At 65.8% G+C, this 19,845-nt stretch overlaps 11 protein-coding genes across 11 annotated transcripts, besides 37 other annotated features; all 11 read right to left on the minus strand.

The window, feature by feature from the left end:
* Positions 1-73: a microsatellite.
* Positions 74-120: 47 nt separating this feature from the next.
* Positions 121-1,188, minus strand: Tco025E_02489 (putative nucleotide binding protein; the record flags this gene model as incomplete). Its single annotated transcript, XM_029369414.1, has 1 exon — positions 121-1,188. One exon carries the CDS (start codon positions 1,186-1,188, stop codon positions 121-123), a length of 1,068 nt encoding a protein of 355 aa, XP_029230562.1.
* Positions 1,189-1,383: 195 nt separating this feature from the next.
* Positions 1,384-1,418: a sequence feature (A-rich).
* A 101-nt stretch (positions 1,419-1,519) lies between these two features.
* Positions 1,520-1,542: a microsatellite.
* A 141-nt stretch (positions 1,543-1,683) lies between these two features.
* Positions 1,684-2,088, minus strand: Tco025E_02490 (uncharacterized protein; the record flags this gene model as incomplete). Its single annotated transcript, XM_029369415.1, has 1 exon — positions 1,684-2,088. One exon carries the CDS (start codon positions 2,086-2,088, stop codon positions 1,684-1,686), a length of 405 nt encoding a protein of 134 aa, XP_029230563.1.
* Positions 2,089-2,141: 53 nt separating this feature from the next.
* Positions 2,142-2,185: a sequence feature (GA-rich).
* Positions 2,186-2,260: 75 nt separating this feature from the next.
* Positions 2,261-2,284: a microsatellite.
* A 98-nt stretch (positions 2,285-2,382) lies between these two features.
* Positions 2,383-2,452: a microsatellite.
* Positions 2,453-2,605: 153 nt separating this feature from the next.
* Positions 2,606-2,640: a microsatellite.
* A 2-nt stretch (positions 2,641-2,642) lies between these two features.
* Tco025E_02491 (putative nucleic acid binding protein) lies at positions 2,643-4,130 on the minus strand (the record flags this gene model as incomplete). The annotated part of the gene is made up of 1 exon (XM_029369416.1): positions 2,643-4,130. One exon carries the CDS (start codon positions 4,128-4,130, stop codon positions 2,643-2,645), a length of 1,488 nt encoding a protein of 495 aa, XP_029230564.1.
* Positions 4,131-4,261: 131 nt separating this feature from the next.
* Positions 4,262-4,302: a sequence feature (A-rich).
* A 22-nt stretch (positions 4,303-4,324) lies between these two features.
* Positions 4,325-4,367: a microsatellite.
* Positions 4,368-4,422: 55 nt separating this feature from the next.
* On the minus strand, positions 4,423-7,179 carry Tco025E_02492 (putative DNA topoisomerase III; the record flags this gene model as incomplete). The annotated part of the gene is made up of 1 exon (XM_029369417.1): positions 4,423-7,179. One exon carries the CDS (start codon positions 7,177-7,179, stop codon positions 4,423-4,425), a length of 2,757 nt encoding a protein of 918 aa, XP_029230565.1.
* A 214-nt stretch (positions 7,180-7,393) lies between these two features.
* Positions 7,394-7,439: a microsatellite.
* Positions 7,440-7,480: 41 nt separating this feature from the next.
* Positions 7,481-7,523: a microsatellite.
* Positions 7,524-7,618: 95 nt separating this feature from the next.
* Positions 7,619-7,637: a microsatellite.
* A 783-nt stretch (positions 7,638-8,420) lies between these two features.
* Positions 8,421-8,560: a microsatellite.
* Positions 8,561-8,729: 169 nt separating this feature from the next.
* Positions 8,730-8,779: a microsatellite.
* A 53-nt stretch (positions 8,780-8,832) lies between these two features.
* Positions 8,833-8,862: a microsatellite.
* A 37-nt stretch (positions 8,863-8,899) lies between these two features.
* On the minus strand, positions 8,900-9,688 carry Tco025E_02493 (14-3-3 protein; the record flags this gene model as incomplete). The annotated part of the gene is made up of 1 exon (XM_029369418.1): positions 8,900-9,688. One exon carries the CDS (start codon positions 9,686-9,688, stop codon positions 8,900-8,902), a length of 789 nt encoding a protein of 262 aa, XP_029230566.1.
* Positions 9,689-9,810: 122 nt separating this feature from the next.
* Positions 9,811-9,877: a microsatellite.
* Positions 9,878-9,911: 34 nt separating this feature from the next.
* Positions 9,912-9,944: a microsatellite.
* A 67-nt stretch (positions 9,945-10,011) lies between these two features.
* Positions 10,012-10,043: a microsatellite.
* Positions 10,044-10,129: 86 nt separating this feature from the next.
* Positions 10,130-10,156: a microsatellite.
* An 83-nt stretch (positions 10,157-10,239) lies between these two features.
* Positions 10,240-10,285: a sequence feature (GA-rich).
* A 3-nt stretch (positions 10,286-10,288) lies between these two features.
* Positions 10,289-10,343: a microsatellite.
* Positions 10,344-10,609: 266 nt separating this feature from the next.
* Positions 10,610-10,638: a sequence feature (A-rich).
* Positions 10,639-10,669: 31 nt separating this feature from the next.
* On the minus strand, positions 10,670-11,569 carry Tco025E_02494 (phosphoenolpyruvate mutase; the record flags this gene model as incomplete). The annotated part of the gene is made up of 1 exon (XM_029369419.1): positions 10,670-11,569. One exon carries the CDS (start codon positions 11,567-11,569, stop codon positions 10,670-10,672), a length of 900 nt encoding a protein of 299 aa, XP_029230567.1.
* Positions 11,570-11,594: 25 nt separating this feature from the next.
* Positions 11,595-11,619: a microsatellite.
* An 82-nt stretch (positions 11,620-11,701) lies between these two features.
* Positions 11,702-11,723: a microsatellite.
* Positions 11,717-11,745: a sequence feature (GA-rich).
* A 324-nt stretch (positions 11,746-12,069) lies between these two features.
* Positions 12,070-13,704, minus strand: Tco025E_02495 (uncharacterized protein; the record flags this gene model as incomplete). The annotated part of the gene is made up of 1 exon (XM_029369420.1): positions 12,070-13,704. One exon carries the CDS (start codon positions 13,702-13,704, stop codon positions 12,070-12,072), a length of 1,635 nt encoding a protein of 544 aa, XP_029230568.1.
* Positions 13,705-13,739: 35 nt separating this feature from the next.
* Positions 13,740-13,788: a microsatellite.
* Positions 13,789-14,004: 216 nt separating this feature from the next.
* Positions 14,005-14,033: a microsatellite.
* Positions 14,034-14,211: 178 nt separating this feature from the next.
* Tco025E_02496 (putative replication factor C, subunit 4) lies at positions 14,212-15,234 on the minus strand (the record flags this gene model as incomplete). Its single annotated transcript, XM_029369421.1, has 1 exon — positions 14,212-15,234. The coding sequence occupies one exon, from the start codon at positions 15,232-15,234 to the stop codon at positions 14,212-14,214; it is 1,023 nt and encodes a 340-aa protein (XP_029230569.1).
* Position 15,235: 1 nt separating this feature from the next.
* Positions 15,236-15,305: a microsatellite.
* Positions 15,306-15,519: 214 nt separating this feature from the next.
* Positions 15,520-15,551: a microsatellite.
* Positions 15,552-15,669: 118 nt separating this feature from the next.
* Positions 15,670-15,690: a microsatellite.
* A 16-nt stretch (positions 15,691-15,706) lies between these two features.
* Positions 15,707-17,335, minus strand: Tco025E_02497 (putative oxidoreductase; the record flags this gene model as incomplete). Its single annotated transcript, XM_029369422.1, has 1 exon — positions 15,707-17,335. One exon carries the CDS (start codon positions 17,333-17,335, stop codon positions 15,707-15,709), a length of 1,629 nt encoding a protein of 542 aa, XP_029230570.1.
* Positions 17,336-17,364: 29 nt separating this feature from the next.
* Positions 17,365-17,399: a microsatellite.
* Positions 17,400-17,495: 96 nt separating this feature from the next.
* Positions 17,496-17,535: a sequence feature (GA-rich).
* Positions 17,536-17,555: a microsatellite.
* Positions 17,556-17,627: 72 nt separating this feature from the next.
* Positions 17,628-17,659: a microsatellite.
* A 43-nt stretch (positions 17,660-17,702) lies between these two features.
* Tco025E_02498 (uncharacterized protein) lies at positions 17,703-18,617 on the minus strand (the record flags this gene model as incomplete). Its single annotated transcript, XM_029369423.1, has 1 exon — positions 17,703-18,617. The coding sequence occupies one exon, from the start codon at positions 18,615-18,617 to the stop codon at positions 17,703-17,705; it is 915 nt and encodes a 304-aa protein (XP_029230571.1).
* Positions 18,618-18,706: 89 nt separating this feature from the next.
* Positions 18,707-18,730: a microsatellite.
* A 188-nt stretch (positions 18,731-18,918) lies between these two features.
* On the minus strand, positions 18,919-19,317 carry Tco025E_02499 (uncharacterized protein; the record flags this gene model as incomplete). Its single annotated transcript, XM_029369424.1, has 1 exon — positions 18,919-19,317. One exon carries the CDS (start codon positions 19,315-19,317, stop codon positions 18,919-18,921), a length of 399 nt encoding a protein of 132 aa, XP_029230572.1.
* A 51-nt stretch (positions 19,318-19,368) lies between these two features.
* Positions 19,369-19,389: a microsatellite.
* Positions 19,390-19,445: 56 nt separating this feature from the next.
* Positions 19,446-19,485: a sequence feature (A-rich).
* Positions 19,486-19,845: the final 360 nt, after the last annotated feature.

Consider the following 19,845-nt stretch of genomic DNA (forward strand, 5'->3'; position numbering starts at 1 on the left):
GTGTGTGTGTGTGTGTGTGTGTGTGTGTGTGTGTGTGTGTGTGTGTGTGTGTGTGTGTGTGTGTGTGTGTGTGGGCCGATGTTGGGCTCTCTTTCCCCCCCCCCTCCCCGCAGTGCGGCGTTACGGCGCCGCGTCATCGCAGCGCAGGTACTGCAGGAAAATGTTCCGCAAGACCTCCCTGTCCAGCTCTTTGCCCAGGATGAGCACGCGGGAGCAGCCCAGCGGGACGGTCTGCCCCTCCATCGGGGTGGCGTCAAAGAGCTCGCCGATGGTCTGCAGCTGCAGAAGGGAGTAGTGCCCCGCCCGCCGCACCCACAGCGCGGCCTTGCAGCGCAGCACCTCAAACGGGGGGTCGTGGTCCTTGTACAGCAGCTCCCGGCAGATCGCGTCCACGTCGCCGGGGTCGCGCAGCGCCAGAAGGCGCGGCTGCTCAAAGAACTCCAAGGAGACGGCGGTGACGCCGGCGGGGGCGCCGGTGGGGTGGAGGTGCTCCAGCTCCGTGAGCCGCCGCGTGGTGTTCAGGAAGAGGAGCTCCCGCAGGTTCTCCAGCCGGGCGTGGGAGGCGTGCACCACCGGCGCCACCGGGTTGACGCGCCGCACCTCCGCCAGCGCCGCGCGCTGCTCCGCCGCGGTGGCGATGTCGCACTTGTTGAGCACGACGCGGTCCGCCATGAGGATCTGCCGCGCCGCCTCCCCGGCGAGCTGCGGGTCGCGCAGGTACCTGCCGACGTTCTTCGCGTCCACCAGCGTGAGGATGCCGGAGAGGAAGAGCGAGCCGCAGACGGCCTCGTCCTGCCAGAACATCGCGGCCACCGGGCCCGGGTCGGCGAGGCCGGCGGTCTCCACCAGCACGAGGTCAAAGGTCCCTTTGCGCGCCATGAGGCGCTCCAGCGCCTGCACCGTCTGCGACTGGGCGGTGCAGCACATGCAGCCGTTGTTGAGCTCCAGCCACTCGTCGTCCGGCTTCTGCGAGCTCTTCAGCGTCAGCCCCTTCTCGATCGCCCTGCCGAACTCGAACTCGTTCACAATGACGGCGATGCGGAGGTGGTGCTCCGTGGCGAGCACGTGGTGGAGCAGCGTCGTCTTGCCGCTGCCGAGAAACCCCGTCAGGATCGTCACCGGGACCCTCGCGCTGATGAGCTCCGGGCACTCCTCCTCCGCCTCCGCCTCCCCCGCCGCTGCGGCCATGGCGCCCTCGTTTTGTGCCTCTCGCTCTTGCGCGCGCTTCACCCCCCCCCCCAAAAAAAGTAATAATAATAAAGCAGTAAACGATACTGGCTGTTTCGCACTCCCCTCACGTCCAACGCCGACGACTGTGTTTTTTGTTTTTTTTGCTTTTTTGGTGTTGCGGCTCTCGGCGGCACCGGCGGAGTGTGGCGAAGGCAAACAAAAAAGGGAAGACAAGACAAACAAACAAAAGGTCCGCTTCCCTCATCGCGCCCCTCTCCCCTCTTGCGTGGGGCACAAGCGCCGCGTCTCCGCGCGTCGCCGAGGCGGCCAATCAGTGACCGTCGTCTCCGTCGTGGTGGTGGTGGTGGTGGTATTTTACATGCGCAGCAGAAATGTGTCTGCGGCCCAGCGCGCCGCCCCCCGCACGAGCAAACGAGAGGGAGATGGGGGGAGGAAGGAGTGAGGAGGGGGCATCGAGTGCGGCGTGCCGCTGCGCTCTCACAGGCGTGGCCGTTAGGCGCTCTTCGCGTCCTCCGCGTCCAACTGCCGCTCCAGGCGCTGAATGAACGCGGCGTAGGCGGCGTCCATGTCAAACATTTCCACCTCGCGCTTGCGGCGGCCGGTGGCCCGCGGGGTGGTGGTCCGCGGGGTGGTGGTCCGCGAGCAGGACACCGTCTGCCGCGACGGCGTGGTGAGTGCCGCCGGCGAGGGCGTGGAGGGCGGCGGCGGCAGCACCGCCCGCGGCGTCTGCTGCGGCTCCGGCAGCGTCAGGGCCTGCGGCCGCGCGGGCGGCGTGTAGGGCGTCGCCTGCGGCATCCCGACCGAGGCGAGGTACGCGATGCGCCGGCAGGTCGCGTAGTACGTCACCGGGACGCCGGCCTGCGCCGCCGGCTCGCCGTGGCTCGTGCGCCTACTCATCCGCCGGCTACCCATTGCGTGTGGGGGGAGTGGGGGAGAGTAAAAGGCGGGGTAACGAAGGGAAGGGGAAGGAGGAACAAAAAGGAAGGAAGGAAGGCGCGGAGGCAGCGAGCGCCCGCGTGCGTGCGTGCAACGCAAAAGAGATAAGAAAGGCGTGAAAAGGAGGGGGGGGAAAAAAAGAAACATAAAAAAAAAAGGGTGGCGAAGGCAGCTCCTCCACTTCAACGGCTTCCGAGCGCGTGAAGAAACACGGTCGGCAATTCCCGCTTGCATAAACGCGTTTCTCCCGCTCGTCACACCCACGCACACGCTCACACACACACACACGCACACACGCACACACACGCGAACAAACAGAGACGCATCTTGCTTGTTGAACTTGACTCCTGCTCATGATTACTTCTCAGCCCGAGACCACTCTGCACCCTGCACGGAAAAATAATTACGTCAAAAAAGAAAATAAAAAAAAGCAGAAGAGCCAGAGCTTAGAGGGGGAGCGCGGCGCGAGGTGCGTCGCCCCGCCTCTCCTCCCCCCCCTCTCTCCCTCCCTCCAACTACAAAAAAGCCACGTGCGTTGGAAACGCCACCTCCCGTCCCTTCTCCGCGTGGGAGGGGGCATCCAATGCGATGCGAGGGAGAAAGTCGCTGAGGTCCTGGTCTCGGCCGTACAGCTTGGAGATGGAGGTGGAGGTGCCGCACACCCGCACCGGGTTCGCCCGCGCCAGGGCGGGGGAGCTGCGCCGCTGGCTGTGGCAGTACTGGATGGCGGGGTAGAGGTCGGCGTCGCCGCAGAGCAGCACCACCTGCTGGAACTGCTGGTGGAGGAAAGTCTCGATGATGCAGGTGGTCATGGCGACGTCGACGCCGGCCTGCACCCACACGTACCGCGGCCCGTCGCGCGTGTACCCCTTCTGCTGCTTCATGCGCCCAATCAGACGGGAGACGACGTTGCCCAGGCGCCGGCCGCCGCTCATCTCGTCCAGAAGCAGTCGCTTGCGGAGGTGGCACTCGCGAAACGCCTTTTCCCGGTGCGGCAGCGGCATGGAGTGCTCAATGTACTCCGTCATGGCGGCGGGGTCGGTGTCGAACCAGTACGCGACTGGGTCCATCCGAAACACCTCCCCAATGAAGTCCAGCGTGTAGCGCAGGGCATCCACGGTGCGCTTGTAGTGTGCCTCGTCGCGGCGTTCGTGGCCCTTGAGAAGGCGCTCAAAGTAGCTCCCGTCGATGACGACGGCCACCCGCCCCTCGCGCTTTACGTCGCTCGGCTGAAAGGCAGGCACAACGACGTCCTCCGTGGCGGCGGTGGTGGGGCGGGTGTTCGAGTGTGGACGCTTTTCGTGCTCGCCCTCGCTATCGGTGACGGAGGCCTCCTCTGCCGAGACGCCGTCCGCCGGCTCCTTCGCCCCCGACGCCGGTTGCCCGCAGCTCTCCGTGGAGTGGGGGCCGTTGCAGTTGAGGCACCGCACCTTGGCGCAGGCGCTCGCAATGTGGCCGCGCTCGTGGCAGAGGCTGCAGAGGGCCTCCGGGCACTGGGCGATGAGGTGGCCGGCCTGGTTGCACATGTGGCACAGCGCGATGTGGGTGCAGTCCGCCATCTCGTGCCCAGGCTCCTTGCAGCGGTAGCAAACCCGGCCCTTTGGCTTCATGGGGCAGTCCGTGGAGCGGTGTCCGGCTAACGAGCAGTGGAAGCACAGCGGCCGGCTGTAGCAGAGCTGCGAGCTGTGGCCGTAGCTGCCACAGTTAAAGCAACGCGTCTGCGGGCAGGTCGGCACCATGTGGCCCCGCTGGTGGCACTGGAAACACTCTATAGACTGCGAGCGCAGGGGACAGCTGGCCTGCACGTGACGCGAGGATCCGCAGGTGCGGCAAACAGAGACCTCGCCGTCCTCCTCCAGCCGCGCCCGCTTGTTTTCCCTCGGGCAGTCCTCCTTGAAGTGCCCGAGCCGCCCGCAGGCCCGGCACGTCACCAGTGGGCAGTCCCTGCGGAGGTGATCCGTCGCCGCGCAGTTGCTGCACGTGAGGGTTTTGGTAGCCCTCATGCTTACGGCTGCTTGCGCCCTCCTCCCCGCCCTTTTGTTCGCTCTCGTCCCCCTCCCCACTTTATTCAACCGACAGTCGCACACAGCGAGAGAGACCCTCACTAAGTCAAGCCCGCAAGTTTGCTGCCACGGAGAAGAGCGAGAGGGAAAGAGAAAGAGAAAGGCAAGCAGATGCAGCTGGGCGCAACGATCAGCCAACCATCCAACCAGCAACACCGCTCCCCCACCCCCAACCCCAGACAAAAAAAAAACGGGTGGCGGTCAAGTGAATATTTCTGTGCAGCCGCGGGACTCAATCGATCCACTGGAAAAACGAACACTTTTTACTCGCACACGTCAGAAACCGTTTCCCCTTGGAGACCTCCTTCCTCGACACGAACTGCCGCGCCGGCGCCCCGCAGCCGCACAACGTGCCCGCGTCCTGCCCCTTCGCGGGTGCTCTGCGGCGGGAGGCCCCCACGCCTCCCAGCGCCGGCAGCGTGTACGGCGCCGGCTGCGGCTGCGGCTGCTGCTGTTGCTGTTGCTGCGGGCTCGCGTGGTCGCTCCTGCGTGGGCCGCCCCCCTTCACCGAGACGTACTCCTGCAGGCGGCCGTCGCAGAAGACGCAGACGCACTCGCCCTCCTCCAGCCCAGGGACCGTCGGCATCCCACCGAACTCAAACTGAAGCATCACGGACTGGCACGACGCGCAGCGCATCGCCGGGTTCGGGCGGACGCGCCGCGCCCACGGGAGGGTCACGGAGTAGGTGCAGGCGGGAAAGCCACGGCAGCTCAAGAAGGTTCCCCGCGCCCCCGTGCAGAGGCGGACGTCGTGCTCCCCGCACGAGGCACACCGGGCGATGGCCACGTTCTCCAGCCCCTTCGCCAGCGGACAGTCGGCGAGGCACTGAAAACAGCGAAAGCCGGTGAACGCCTCCATGTCGGTGCCGGGGGGAGGCGAGCTGAAGCAGTGTGGGCACACCGTGTAGGAGGTCTGCTTCTCCGTGTTCCGCACCTCAAGGACGCCAAAGCCGCACAGCACGCAGGTCTGGCCACAGGAAGTCAACTGATTCAGGCGCCCATTTGGAACGCGGTGGTCCTTGCAACACGTGCTGCACCGCACGCACCACGCCTCCCGCTCCCCCTCGGTTTGCTCGACGAGGTCCATCGGGTTGTGGCACACGCCGCACGGCACCAGGCGAGGCTGCACCACGCGGCCTGTGCCGTAGGCGGCGGCCGACACCTGCGGCGCCGCCGGAGAGAGATGGCAGCACAGCTCCTCATACATCTCCCTACTTCCCAGTGAGACCTTCTGGAAGACCTCGCTGTAGAGCTGCACGGCGGCGTCGACGACCTGGTTCTTGCTGGCCTTCCCAGAGACAATGTCGGACATGGCCAGCTCCATCTGCGCCCGCAGCTGCGGCTGCAGGAGGCTCAGTAACCCAATTACCTCATACGCCGAGGCAAGGGCGACGCCCAACGCGGTGGGAACCAAAAACGCCCCCTCCCGCTTCACGTATCCCCGGTCAAGGACGGTTTTGATGTGCTGCGCGATTGTGGCGTCGGTGCCGATGCCGTGCTCATCCATGAGGGCAATGAGCGCCGTCTCCGTGAGGTGCGGCGGGGGCGCGGTGCGGTACTGCTCCAGGCTGACGTCCGTCGGGGCAAAGCGCTCACCCTTCTCGTAGGCCGGGAGACAGGTGCTGTGCCAGCGTTCGTAGGGGTAGACGTCGAGCCAGCCCTTCTCCAGGATCGCCGTGCCGGCGGTGGTGAACTTCTCGCCCCCAAATACCGCCGTGACGGCGGTTGTGGCCGCCACCGCGTCGGGCGAGACGCAGGCGAGAAAGTGGCGGACAATGAGGGTGTAGAGCGGGGCTCTGCTGTCGTGTTCGGCCCGCAGCAGCTTGGTGGGGTAGATGGGCGGGTGGGCCTTGTCGTCGTGGCCGCCGCTGAGGGGTCGACGAAACCGCTCCGCGGGGTTCTCCAGCATGGCGGCGACGTAGTCCGCCACCACCGGGTTGCCGCGCTGCAGCGCCGCGATCTCGCGCAGCTCCGCCTCGGTGAAGGCGAAGGAGTCAGTCTCTGTGCGGGGGTAGGAGATGAAGCCCTCCTGGTACAGCGACTCCGCCCAGGTCATGCACTGCTCGGAGGAAATGTGCAAGTGGGTGGCGGCCAACTTCTGCATCGCGACGGTGGCGAGCGGCGCCGGCGGGCGTCGGCGGGTGGGGCGTCGCACAACGTCGACAACCTCCGCCGCGGCGTCGGCGTCGGCGTCGGCGGCCTCCAGCATCGTCTCCAGCACGAGGGTGGCGGCGACCTGGTCGAAGAGGGCGCCGCGGCAGCTGTGAAAGACGGTCTGCCCGTGGCGCAGCAGCAGCGTGAAGTAGTCCTCCGCCACAAACCCGCGCCGCTCCCAGTGGCGGCGGACGACAAAGCCGAGGGTGGGAATCTGGCACGGCCCAAAGCTGAGCACCCGCGGCATCCCGCTAAACGCGTCGCGGAATTTGATGGTCTGAAAGCGGGAGAAGACGGCGCCGATGCGGAGGTCGATCTCCTGCCGCGCCTCCACCGCGTCGGAGAGGGCCTTGTTCGGGGCCTGCAGGTTGCGCACCGCGAGGAAGAGGTCCCGCTTCGTCAGGGCGGAGAAACGCGCCCGGCAGACGCGGATGCCCCGGTTGACCGCCCGCACCACCTGCATCACCTCGAAGCAGATGTTCTCCCCCTCGCGGTCGCAGTCCATCCAGAGCACGAGCACGGCGGCGCGGCTGCCGAGCGCCTCCAGGTTCCGCTTCACCGGCTCCATCTCCGGCTTCACGTGCTTCGTGATGCTGGCGGTGAAGAGGTTGACGAGCGGGTAGTGCTGCCAGCTCCGCGTCTCCGGCGGCAGCTCGTCGTTCATCAGGTGCCCCGCCACGGAGGTGCAGAGCATCTGGTTCCCGTCCAACTCAAACTCGAAGAGGGGGTTGAAGCGGGAGAGGGACTGGCCGGTCCTGCAGGCGCCGTTCGAGAGCACCGCCGCCAGCTCCTTCGCCACGCTCGGCTTCTCAGCCACGTTCAGCCACGTCGGCATCGCCCGCGGGCCCCTCAACCTCCCCCCGCGCCCCTTTCTTTTACCACCTCCGCCCCGCTCCTCCTCTTCTCGGCTCTGTGCTTCGGCCGAATGCGGGGGCGCTGCGGCGCGCCAGCACGGCGAGACCACCAACGACGCAAAGGCAACAGGGGGCAGGCAGCAGAAAAAGCGACGTACACACAGACACGCACACACGTGAACAGAGAAACGGGGCGTGGGTGAGGAAGCGGGGGGTGAGTGAGTGAGTGAGTGAGGGTGAGAAAGACGGTGAACCAGCGCAGCAGCCTCCGCCGCACGGAGGCAAAAAAAAACAAAACAAAGCAAAACAAAAGAACAAAAAAAAAGAGGAGGGTGGGAAATTTGAGGGGTGGGAGGCTAAAAAAAAAAAAGCACGCAAAACACAACTGGGGCGGAGGGGGACACGAAGCGAAACGGGGGGAAAAAAAAAACAAAAAAAACACACGCACACCCATGGGGGAGTGAGCGGGTTGGAGAAATGGGCTGCAGGCCGGAGCGGAGCGGCAAGCAGCAGAAGTGGCAGCGGCGTTGGCGCCGTACATTGACGGGGAGGAGGAAAAGGGGGAACTTCTCTCCCGAAGCCCGTTCCCTGCAAAATGCGGCTCCCGCCGCGCCAATCCACACACAATTTGGCTTCGCTCGCCTCCTCCTGCCGCCCTAACTTTCACCGGACGCAGCGTCCGCTGCGTTGCCGCCTTTGCCCCGCAATCTTTTGCTCCTCCCACCTCTTTTGCCGCCTCGTCTCTCTCCATACACACACCCATTTATCCGGTCCCTAGCGCACTCACAGAGAAGAACGAAGGCCGGGGCAATGGCACGCCCAGCCTGCCGGCCGGCCCGCGCCACCCAGGCACGTGGCACAGACGCATACACACTTACATTATGCATAACAATACTGCCGCGGGCAGCTGTGCGCCGCCGCCGGAGAGCGTCGAACGCACACCTCGCGCAGTAGCCTGCTCTCACCCTCCCCCGCCTCGCGGTCTATGTCCCTGTATCTTTTTTTTTTATAAGGCATCCCGTCAATTCCGCCACACTTCCCCGCACCTTGGCATTTTTCCTCCTTCCTTCATTCCTTGTTGCCGTTTCCTTGCGCCGTGTCTTCCCGCCTCCCCCCTTCTCGTCTACTTTGGCGGTGCCCGCCGTGGTGCTTCTTTGCCCCCACCGCATCCTCCCGCACTTTGCGTGCGTGCACGACCTCCCCGTCCCCCTTTCCCCTCTCGTTGTTTTATGTTACAGTTGTTGTTTCTTTCTTTTTTTCCCCTCCTCACTTTTTTTTGTTTTCGGCTTCATCCCTTCGTTTTTGTTTTTGTTTTTTCCCCCTCTTCCTTTTCTTTTTCCCTCTTTCTTCGTTTTTTTTTTCCCCCCCCCCTTCACTTCTCACGTCGTTTGACTTCATCTTCTGCGTGTGCGTGCCGTTTCCGCCTCTTCTTCTTCTTCTTCTTCCGCTTCAATGCCCTCCTTTTCGTTGCCCCTCGGCCCCCGCCCCCACTTCACATATTTTTTTTTCTTTTGGAGGGGGAGGAGTTTTCTGTTGTTGTTGTTTTTTGTTGTTGTTTTGTGTTTTTGTTTGTGTTGTTGTCTTATTTTCGTTTGCCGTCGCTTTTTCTTCGCTTCCTTCGATCCTTTTCTTTTCTCCCCTCCCCTCCCCTCTTCTCCCCTCCCTCTTCAGCCCCCCCGCAGCCGCCCCGCAGCCGCCCGCTCAGCTCGCCGGCTGCTCGTCCGTCCAGAGGTTGAGGTTGTCGCGCAGCAGCCGCACGATGAGGTTCGACTCGCGGTACGCCTCGTCGTCGAGGGTCTCGAGCTCCGTGACGGCCTCGTCGTACGCCTGGCGCGCCAGCTGGAAGCCCTTCTCGTGCTCCTTCATGATCTCGTAGTAGAAGACGGAGAAGTTCAGCGCGAGGCCGAGGCGGATCGGGTGCGTCGGCGCGAGCGACGAGTTCGCCACCTCCGTCGCCTTCGCGTAGGCGTCGAGGGCGGCCTGCCGCTGCCCCGCCTCCGGCGCGATCTCGGCGTAGTAGCGGTGGTAGTCGCCCTTCATCTTGAGGTAGAAGACCTTCACCTCGCCGCCCTGCGAGGCGGGGATGAGGTAGGTGTCGAGCAGCGCGAGCAGGTCGTCGCAGATCGCGGCGAGCTCCGCCTCGAACTCGCGGCGCAGCGCGGTGATGAGCTGCAGGTTCTCGCTCTTCTCCCGCGCCCCCTCGCGGCTCTCGATGGAGGTGATGATGCGCCAGGCGTTGCGGCGCGAGCCGATGACGTTCTTGTACGCCATGGAGAGGAGGTTGCGCTCCTCCGTGTCCAGCTCGCTGTTCAGCTTCACCAGCTTGCGCATGCAGAGCACCATCTCGTCGTAGCGCTCCGCCTCCTCGGTGAGCTTCGCCATGAAGACGAGCTCCTTCGCCCCCTCCGGCAGCTTAAACTCCGACGGGCTCTTCTTTGGCACGAGCTCGTCCTGAATGGCCGCGTTGTGCCACTTGACCGCCTCCGCCATGCCTCAAGCGATGCGATGCGTCTGTGTGTGTGTATATATATATATTTACACGTCTACCTATAGATGTGGTTGCTGGCCGTCAAATAACCTCGGCTTGCCGCACACACGCAGAGAAGATTTAGCTCTCTCTCTCTCTCTCTTTCTTTCTCTCTCGTCTCCTGCTTCGCTTCTCGTTCCCCCGCGCTCTCTACGTGTCAGTGTGGGGAATGCGTGTGTCTGTGCCTGTGTGTCTGTGTGTGTGTGTGTGTGTGTGTGTTTTTGTATTTCGTGTGTCGTTTGCTGGTTGCACAAATGTTTGCTCTCTTGCGTTTGCTTTGACTCTCGCGGTGGCGGCGGCGGCGGCGGCGGCGGCGGCAGGAAACGCCGGGAGGCCGCAACAGGCCGGAGGCGCGGGACACGCGAGGGCAAAAAAGTGGGGAGAAAAAGAGGAGGTCAGGCATAACACGCCCACAGACACACACACACGCATGGAATACATCGAAGGAGAAAACGTGAGGTGGCAGGACGCAGCAACTTTGCTTTTCTTTAACTGATTAGTTTGTAAGTTTGTTGGAGAGGAGGAAGGGGACTGGGAGGAGGAGGAGGAAGAGGAGGAGGGCTCGCCGCGCATGCAGCCGCCGGGCCGCCGCCCCCGCCGCCGCCGCCTCCCGCCTCCCAGCGAGGCGCCGTGAGCGGCGCCCGGACCCACGCACACGCACGCGCACACGCACACCGTCCCTCCCCCGCCCGCTCTCCCGCTCTATTTGCCTCGCTCTTTCGCCCCCCGGCCTCTCCCGCCCGCTCCCGCGGGCCCGCCGTGCACTACACGCCCTTCACTACAACGTTTTTGACTTGTGGTGGCGATGGAAGCGGGAGGAGGGGGGGAGGGGGCCGGCGGGGCGCCGTCAACCCTCCACCACCCCTGACGCACGCCGCAACATGAAAAAAAGAAAAAAAGGAAAAGAAAAAAACACACCCGAGAAAACGCCGCTGCGGGGGCTGCTACTGCTTTGGCAGGTAGGCCTCCTCCGAGTCGAGGTACTCGGGGAGGCGCTGCAGCCGGAAGACCTCCTTCACCGGCGCGATGCTCTTCTCCAGCGGCAGCACCGACTCCTGCTCGAGGATCGCGCGCGAGGTGGCCTGCATCGCGGCGATGCACGCCCGCATGTTGTGGTTGGCCCAGATGACGCTGCTGACGCCGATCTCGCGGAAGTGGGCGCAGGGCACGCCGGCGTAGGAGGTGGGCACGATGATCACCGGCGCCTTCTCGCCCCAGTGGGCCATGAAGGCGTCGATCTCGGCGGCGTCCTTCTTCTTGCTGTGGATGAGCACGGCGTCGGCGCCCGCCTCGGCGTACGCCGTGGCCCGCTTCAGCGCCTCCTCCAGCGGCCAGCCGGCGATGAACGACTCGACGCGGGCCACGACGCAGAAGTTCTCGTCCGTCTGCGTGTCTTTCATCGCCCGCACCTTCAGCGCGAACTCCCGCACGTCCGCGAGCGGCTGGGCCCCGCGCTCGTCCAGCAGACTATTCGTCTTGGGGAAGAGCTTGTCCTCGATGCAGGCGCCGGCCACGCCGATCTTCTCCAGCTTTCGCACGAGCAGCCGGGCGTTATTGAAGTTGCCGTAGCCGGTGTCGGCGTCGAGGAGGATGGGGATCGCCGTCGCGTCGCTCATCTGCTCCGCCACGTCGCACACCTGCGTCCAGCTCGCCTCGTTGTTGTCCCGCAGCCCCATCTGAGCCGAGATGGAGAGGCCGGAGCCCCAAATCGCCTTGAAGCCCGCCTCCTCCACAATGCGGGCGGAGAGGCCGTTGTGCGCCTCCATCAGGAAACTCAGCTCCTTCGAACGCAGCAGCGCCCGGAGCGCCTTCGCCTTCTGCGGTAGACCACTGCAGTGCCGCATACTTTATTTATTTATATATATGTCGGTGTCTCGGTGTGTGTGTGTGTGTGGCCGTGGATTTGGTGCTCTAGTTCGCTTAGCTCGCTTGCCTGTGATGGGTGTTTCCACCCTTCTAGCGTATCTTCGTCCCCCCACACACCCACACACAGACACAGGGAGAGAGAGGGAGAGGGAGAAATCAAAAGGCAAGATGGAGAACAGTTCCGCCAACGCACACTCACACACAGAAAGATATATATTAGACAGAGGCGTGACCGGCGGCAGTGTGGGGAAGAAGGGGGGGGGGGGAAGAGGGTGCGTGTATGCGTGTAAGCATCCGACGTTCCGCAAAGTGCGGCTTCCGTGCATGCGTTTGTGTATCCTCCTCCTTCTATTCATATATTACTGCACGTGCGTGCATCTACGCAGCAACAACCATTCATTCATATGTGTATATTTATGTAACATGATGCATCTATGCTCGGCCCAGGCTGGGTGCTCGGGCCCAGGTAGTGACGGCGTCAGCGCGAGAGCTCTACGAGCCGGTGGTGCAGCGCCGCGGCCTGCTCCGTCTGCCCGCGCAGCAGCGCCAGAACATCTAGGCCAGCCCCCGACGGCGCCGCCGGAGTCGTCGTGGCAGCCCCGTAGGGCAACTGCGGCTGCGGGGAGGGGTGTGGGGCGGCGTCCGCCTCCCGCTCCAGCAGCGCCTGCACCAACCGCCGCCGCACGGCGTCCGCCTTCGCCCGCTCCGCCCGCGCCTGCTTCTTCACCCCCCTCAGCTCGCCGCGCAGGGCCCGCAACCGCCGCTCGGCCGCCGCCTCCATGTCTTGCACGCGCGACTCGGCGGCCTCTGCGAGGCGGCGCGCCTCCTGCGCCTCCTCCTCGAGGAACTGCAGCTGAATGCGCAGCCGCTCCCCGGCGAGGTCGCTCTCCTCGCGGGCCCGCTGCGCCGCCGCCAGGTCCTGCGCCTGCGCCCGGGCCGCGGCGAGTTGCGCCTTCTGGTGGTCGCGCTCCGCCGCCAGCCACGCCTCCCGCTGCGCGAGGGAGTCCAGCTGCGTGCGCAGCTGCGCCAGCTCCGCCGCGGCGCTCTCCAGCCGCGCCTCCCGCTGCTGCACCGCGAGCCGGCCCTCCTCCAGCTCCATCTGCGTCTGCTCCACGCGCCACGCCGACTGCTGCGCCTCCGCGCGGGCGTCGGCGAGGGACTTCTGCAGCGCCGCCATCTCTAGCCGCGCTTCCGCCCGCACCGCCTCGACCCGCTCGTGCACGGAGCGCTGCAGCGCCGCGTAGCGCTCCTGCTCCGTCGCCCGCGCCGCCACGGCGTCGTCGACGGCGGCGGAGAGTTCACTAATGCGCCCGAGCAGCTGCGCCGCCGCCGCGTCGGCCGCCTCCTTCGCCGCCTCCAGCGCCTCCGCGTGCTGCGCCTCCGCCTCGCTGAGCTTCGCCTGCGTTTCGCGGAGCTCGGCGGCGACGGACTCCGCCTGCATGACGGCCCGCCGCGCCTCGGAGGCGCTCCTCTCCCTGGCGACCGCGGCCTCGTTCTGCAGGTCCGCCGACCGCCGCACGACGGAGCGCATCTGCGTGATCTCCGCCTCCAATGCGCGGCAACGCTGCTCGAGCTCGAGGACGCGGGCCTGCTGCTCACGCAGGGCGGTGTGGGCCGCGAGCAGCTGCTGTCCGCCGCGCTCCTTCTCCTCGAGGAGGTGGCCGTTCTGCGCGGCGCAGCGCTCCTCGAGCTCCACCACCTGCTTTTTCAGCTGCCGCGTCGCCTGGGCCTCGCCGCAGACGCCCACCCGCTGCAGCAGGTCCCGTATCTGCCCCCGCAGCTGCTCCACCTGCTGCTCGTGCTCCAGCATCTTGTCCGCCATGGCGCGGCGGGCGTTCTCGAGCCGGCCCTTGAGGTGCTCCACGGAGACGTTGGCGGCGACGTAGCGGTCTTTGTACGCCCGTGCCTCCTGCAGCTCCTGCCTGAGCTCGCGGACGGTCGCCTGCAGCCTGCCCTCGCCCTCCCGCATTGCCTCGAGCTGCTTCGACAGCCGCTCACCCGCCGCCCGCGCGCCCTGCAGCTCCTTCGCCGCGGCGTTGTACTTGACGTTGAGGCTGGCGAAGTTCTCCTGAAACTCCGCGCAGGCGGCGAGGAGCTCGGCGTGCGACGTCATCACTCGCGTCTACCTCCCCACTTTCTTCTTTTCTTTCTCTCCCTCTCTCTATCTATCGCTCTCTCTCTCTCTCTCTCTCTCTCTTTGCCGCGCCGCACAGGTGACCGTCTATGCAAATATAAAAAGGAAATTTGCAACGCAGTCGCATAGATATGTGCGTGAGTTATTTGCATGCCACGCCAAGAAGCAAAACGAGGAAGGAAAAGAAAAAAAAGACATGAGGGTGAATGAAAAGGAAGAAAGGGGCGTAGGAGCAAAGGGAGAGGAGGAGACAGCCCCACTACGCGTCGGGTGAGGGGGGCAGCAGCAGCCGCAGCAGCAGCAGTAGCGTTTTGTGATTGCTGCGACCGCCAGCTCCATCGAGCCGCCGCCGCCGCCCCCCAGGAGGCTGCTGGTCCTGCTCTATGCATGTGGCGGGAACCGCGATAGTGCGCCCAGGTGAGAGTTCGGCCGTGTGGGCAGCAATAACTTGACGCCCCCCCCCCCCCCGCACGCAGCAGCCTCGCCTCAGTCTACGGCGACCATGGTGATGCGGGCCAGCATGTTGGCAAGCTGCAGCGGGGTTCCCACGCCCTCGGCGATGCGCATGGTGGTCTCGCCAATGATGCGCAGCACCGCCAGCTGCTGCTGCTCGCTGCGGAACAACTTGGGATTCTGCGCCGTCCTAAAAAAGGTGGAGATGACGTCCGAGGCCGCGTAGCCGCGGCCCAGCAGCCGCTGCATCTCCTTGTGTGCCGCCGCCAGGTCCCGCTTCCGCACGCAGCCGTCCATGATGGTCTCCACGAGCAGCGGGTGGGGCTGGTCGCAGACCTTGAAGACGTTCTCCGCGTTCACCATGCCGTAGCCGGAGTGTGTCGCCTGCAGGGCGTTCACGGCAGCCCGCAGGTCGCCCTCCGCGAGGTACAGCAGCGCCTCCAGCCCGTCATCCGTGTAGGTGACGTTCTCCTGCTGAATAATATACATGACCCGCTTCAATATGTCGGCGTGCGTGAGTTTCTTGAAGCGCACCACGGCGCAGCGCGACTGAATTGGCTCAATGATCTTGTGGCTGTTGTTGCAGGCAAAGGCGAAGCGGGTGGTGCTGGAGTGAAGCTCCATCGTGCGTCGCAGGGCCTGCTGGGCCGCCGGGGTCATGCTGTCCGCCTCGTCCAGAATCACAATCTTGTGCAGGTTGACCCGCTGCTGCGTGCGCGCGTTGAACTTCTGCGGCAGCGTCTTCTTCGTCTGGGCAAAGAGCTTTATCTTCTCCCGCACCACGTCCAGCCCGCGGTCGTCGCTGGCGTTGAGCTCCAGCACGGCCTCCTTGAGCGCCGCCGTGCCGCCGCCGTCCTGGTCGCTGAGCAGCGCGCGGGCGAGGCAGAGGACACTCGTCGTCTTGCCGGTCCCCGGCGGGCCGCAGAGCAGCAGGTTCGGCAGGTTGCCCTCCTGCGCGATGACCTGCAGCCGCGCCACGGCGTCGGCGTTGCCGACGATCTCCGCCATCGACTTCGGGCGGTACTTCTCCACCCACGGCACCAACTGCTGCGACATTCGCCGCCGCCGCCGCCGCCTCGCCCCTGCAGGTGCACTGCGCGGCCCCCCACAGCCAGCCACTCCCCGCCCAACGCGTGTGCCGCGCCCCGAACCTCGCCGGCGCTTTTTTTGTTTTGTGTTTTCCTCTCAGCCGCTTGCTGTCAGAGGCGCCGCTCCCCCTTTTTTTCGCTTTTTCCCCTTTCCTTTATTTTTATCTCTTTTTGATCTCTTTTCTTTTCCTTTTATTTTCCCCTCAGCACGCCTGACTTGCGTCCGCGAGGCCACGCCGCATGCAGGCGGAAAAGAGAGAGAGAGAGAGAGAGAAAGGAAAAAGAAAAAGGGGGATGGCGCAGCGGCACAGCACGGCCACACAGACACACAGACAGCGAGAGGGGGGGAGAGGGCGGGCGGGAAAGGAAAAAAAAAAGAGAGTTCATGCGGGAGACGGGGCGCCACACACGCACGCACGCACGCGGGGGCGGGGAAGAGGCTACAACTGCAGCAGCGACGCCGCGCGTGCCCCGATGGCCGCGCCGATGACGCCGCTGGCGCCGCAGGTGGGGGACGGGACGACGCTGGCGTCCGCCACCTGCAGCCCCGCCACGCCCCGCACACGCAGCGCGCCGTCGACGACGCTCCCCAGCGCGCAGGTGCCGAAGAGGTCGCCGGTGCCCTCGGCGTGCTGCGCGAGAAAGGCGGCGGTCCCTCGCTGCGTGTGCAGGGCGTAGCGCGGGTGCTGCACCTGCACGCCGAGGGCGGCGAACGGCGACGCGGGCCGCTCCTGGGCGTCGCTGTGGTAGGCGGAGCGGGCCTCCGTCACCAGCGAGCCGACCCAGCGCACGCCCTCGTCCATGCACCGCGCGTCGTGCGGCGCGGCGAAGATGCCGCTGGTGACGCGCAGGCGGTCCGCGTCCACCGCGGCGACCTCCCCGCGGCTCGCCGGGTAGTGGTGCGCCACCCGCACCGCAAACCCGTCAAACGGCCGCCACCCGCACCAGCGCACGTTGGGGGTCGCGAAGAAGGTGAGGGAGAGGTCCGGCGCGGCCGCCGCCGGGGTCGAGCGCACGAAGGCGACGCCCTCCGCGAGGGAGGCGAAGACGCCGGTGCGCGCGTCGTTGTACTCGCGCCACTGGCGCCACAGGTAGGCGGCGTTGCGCCAGCTCACGGACTTGCTGTGCAGGTTGGCGCCGGCGGCGACGCGGAAGACGAGGGTGGCGGCGGCGGGCGCGATGAGGTTGCTGCCGACCGCGGGGAGCTCCAAGACGCGGCCGCCCGCGCCCACGCCGCTGCGCTGCAGCAGCGCCGGCGACTCCAGCGCCCCGAGGCACACGACGAGGTGGCGGGTGGCGAGCACCGCCGCGTCGCGCCCCGCGGTGCGGGTCTCAACCCCCGTCACGCGGGCGCCGTCGAACAGCACCCGCTGCGCCCGCGTCTCCGGCAGCACCGTCAGGTTCGGCAGCAGGTGGCGGTGGCGCTCGAGGAGGGCGTCGAAGACGTCCACCCGCGCCCCCGCGGCGACGAGGGACTGCAGCGCCGCGAAGCCGTCCGCCTCGCCGGCGTTGAGGTCCGGCGTCTCGCGGAGGCCCAGCGCCTCGCAGGCCTCGAACCAGCGGATGTTCAGCTCCGAGCTCAGGCTCGCCCGCGGGGCGTCGGTGACGTGCAGTGGGCCGTCCTCGCCGTGGGCGGCGGAGCCGCCCCGCGAGTTACACTCCAGTGCACGGAAGAACGGCAGCAGCTGCGCAAACGACCAGGCCGGGTCGCCCCACGCCGCGTAGTCGGCCGCCGTGCCGCGGAGGTAGCGCATGTCGCCGCAGCAGCTGCTGCCGCCGAGGCCGCAGCCCCGCACGTGCGTCAGCCGCCGCCCACCGATGCCCGCCTCGGGGGTTCCCTCGTACTTGCGCAGAAACGGCTGGGTGCTGCGCGCGGAGGCGATGAGGGGCGTCAACAGCGGCACCCGCATCAACAGCGGCAGTGGCCGCCGCGTGCCCTGCTCCACGAGGCCAACCTTCGCATGGGGGTGTCGTAGCGCAATCGCACGTGCCGCGGCGCAGCCTGCCGCGCCGGCCCCAAGCACAAGGACGTCGAACACCCGCCTCTGCCGCTGCCCCTGCGCAGACATGCCGGCGCAGGTCTATCCCCCACCCCTTGTCTATCTCTCTCTCCCGCTCTCTATCGCTGCCTCTGTTCCTCCCCTCCTTTTAGCGTGCGGCACGGGCAACGCGGGCACACGCACAGAGAAAGAGCGGGAGCGAAGGGAGTGACGGTGGTCGCCGACACCCGGAGAGAAGAAGGAGGACGACGGAGGATGGAGGCGGCAGGCACACACACACACACACACATGAAGCGTGTCCACGACGTTCCTGCCTCGACTTCCTTCCTCCCTCGCGCCACACAGTCGCCGCCAGCTCTCCTCTCTTCCCTTACTTTCCCTTCCTCCTTCCCTCGCTCGCCTTTTTGTTTTCTTTTTCTTTTTGTTCCGTTCCTCCTCACTCCGACTTTGCCTCCAGCGACTCCGCTGCCTCGGCCTGGGCGCGCTCGCTGGCGCGCTGGACGTCTGCGGGGGAGATCGGCAGCACGGCGGTGGCGGCGTACGCCGCCGCGTCCTCGCGGAGGCTGCGGTGCACGTCGCAGAAGTGGGCCCCTATGTGCCGCCGCGCCGCCCGCACCTCGTCCATGTCCGCCTGCAGCAGTTTCACCTGCAGCTGCGTGCCTTGCTGGAAGCGACGCACAAATTCCTCCGGCGGCGGCGGCATCCCCGGCTGCCGCGGCAGCTCCTGCCGCTGCAGCTCCGCCACCTGCTGGGCGGTGTAGCGGTTGACGTCGTCGAAGCAGTCGGCGCAGTTGAGCCGCGTGAGGGCCTTCTTGTGGCTGTTGTGCGCCGCCACCACCCCGACGCCGAGGACGCGGATGCCCTGGCGGGCCGCCACGGTGGCGGCGAGGAAGACGAGCAGGCCGACGCCGAGGCTGCCCACCGGGCGTCGCCGCATCCAGCCCCAGCGCTTCCTGCCGACGGAGAGCGCCGCAAAGCCGGCGGCCACCCCCGCGCCGAGGGTGACGTTCATCGTCGTGAAGTCGTACCGCCAGCGCCCGCCCTCCTTCGCCCGCACCGCGGCGGAGAGGAAGGCGTAGCGCAGCACCCCGAAGCTCGTCGCCGTGCGCCCCGCGGCGGCCTCGTCGACGAGCACGTAGCCGCCGTGCACGTCCACCGGCACCGTCTTGCCAAAGTAGGCGCCCATGTTCGGCACGTTCCAGTAGACGTAGCGGCCGGGCCGGAGGCCGGCGAGGCGCAGGCAGTCCTCGGCGAGGCTGCGGTAGCCCGGGGAGGCGTCCTCGTGGTAGAGGGAGATGTGCGTCGCCACCTGGTGGAACTGCGCCTTGCTCAGCTGGTACAGGGCATCCATCGCCGCCGGCGCGGTGTCACGTTTCCCCCAGCCCGTGCAAGCTCCTCCGCGGGGGGGGGGGGGGCACCGAGAGGAAAAAGCGCACACACAGAGAGAGAGAGAGGGAAGGAGAGGGGAAGAAGACAAAATAAATAAATGCACAACAAAAGAAAGACAGAGAGGATGCGGAGAGGCGTGCAGAACGCACACGCCGCCAGCCGCTGCGGGGGCATCACACGATGCGGGGCAACACGCACGCACGTACCCGTGCGGGAGATAATGAAAAAAAAAAGGGAGTGGGTGAAAGGGGGGAGGCGCACCGCTACGCGGAGGCCGCCTTCTCTGCCTCGGCCACGCCCTTGTGTGCCTCCAGCAGGATTTGGATGTCCTCCACCAGCCCGCACACGCGGGCGGTGCTCAAGGCGAGAAGCACCAGCATGGCGAGCAGGGCAATACCCGCGACGGTTGGCTGCGCCACCGCGGCCAACGCGCCACGCAGAAACACGACAGACGTCACATCCGCTGGAAACCCGCTCGAGGCCTCCAGCAGCGTGACGGCGCACGACGAGAGCACGACGGAGAGCAGCAGCGCCACGATGAGGGCTCCCACGGCGAGGCGAATAAAACCCCCACGCGCAACCACCACCGCCCCCGCGAGCGCCACCGGCGCCAGCAGAAACAGCAGGAGAGTTGGCAGCAGCGCCGCCGCCGCCGCCGGCATCCTCGCAGTGAAGGCGGGAGGGGTGAAGCTCTACAAGGCAGACCTACAGAGGCGCGCGTGCGTGCGTGCGTGGAGGTGGAGATGAAGGTGGCGGTGGGGAGCCAACCAACACAGGGCTTCGACGAGGCAAGACAAAAACAACAACAACAATAGAAACAAGAAAAAAAAAGGCAGTGAAGCGAGCATGCGGCTCAACTGCGGGGAGGCGCATTGGGGCAAAGTGGGGGCCCCTGCGGAGTCCCCCGCAGACAGGCACACGCGCCACGCGGTGGCGGCGGGCAGACGCCAAGAATATATAAAAATATATAACTAAATGTATGAATCCAAACTTGCATGTGTGTGTGGGTGTATGTCTTCACTCACAACGTGTCAACTGTGTGAGTTACTCCCTTTTCTTATTTCCCCCCCCTTCCTGATTTTCCCTCCCTCTCCCGATATCTCTCTTTTTTTCCTTTTTGCTCCAGACCCCCTCCCCTTCCTTCTCTCTTTCGGCTCTTCCCACCCTTTTTACTTTCCCCCTCCCGCCTC

Source organism: Trypanosoma conorhini (genome assembly GCF_003719485.1).
Source record: "Trypanosoma conorhini strain 025E chromosome Unknown Tco_14.4_contig_00098, whole genome shotgun sequence".
In the NCBI taxonomy this organism is placed as follows: domain Eukaryota; phylum Euglenozoa; class Kinetoplastea; order Trypanosomatida; family Trypanosomatidae; genus Trypanosoma; species Trypanosoma conorhini.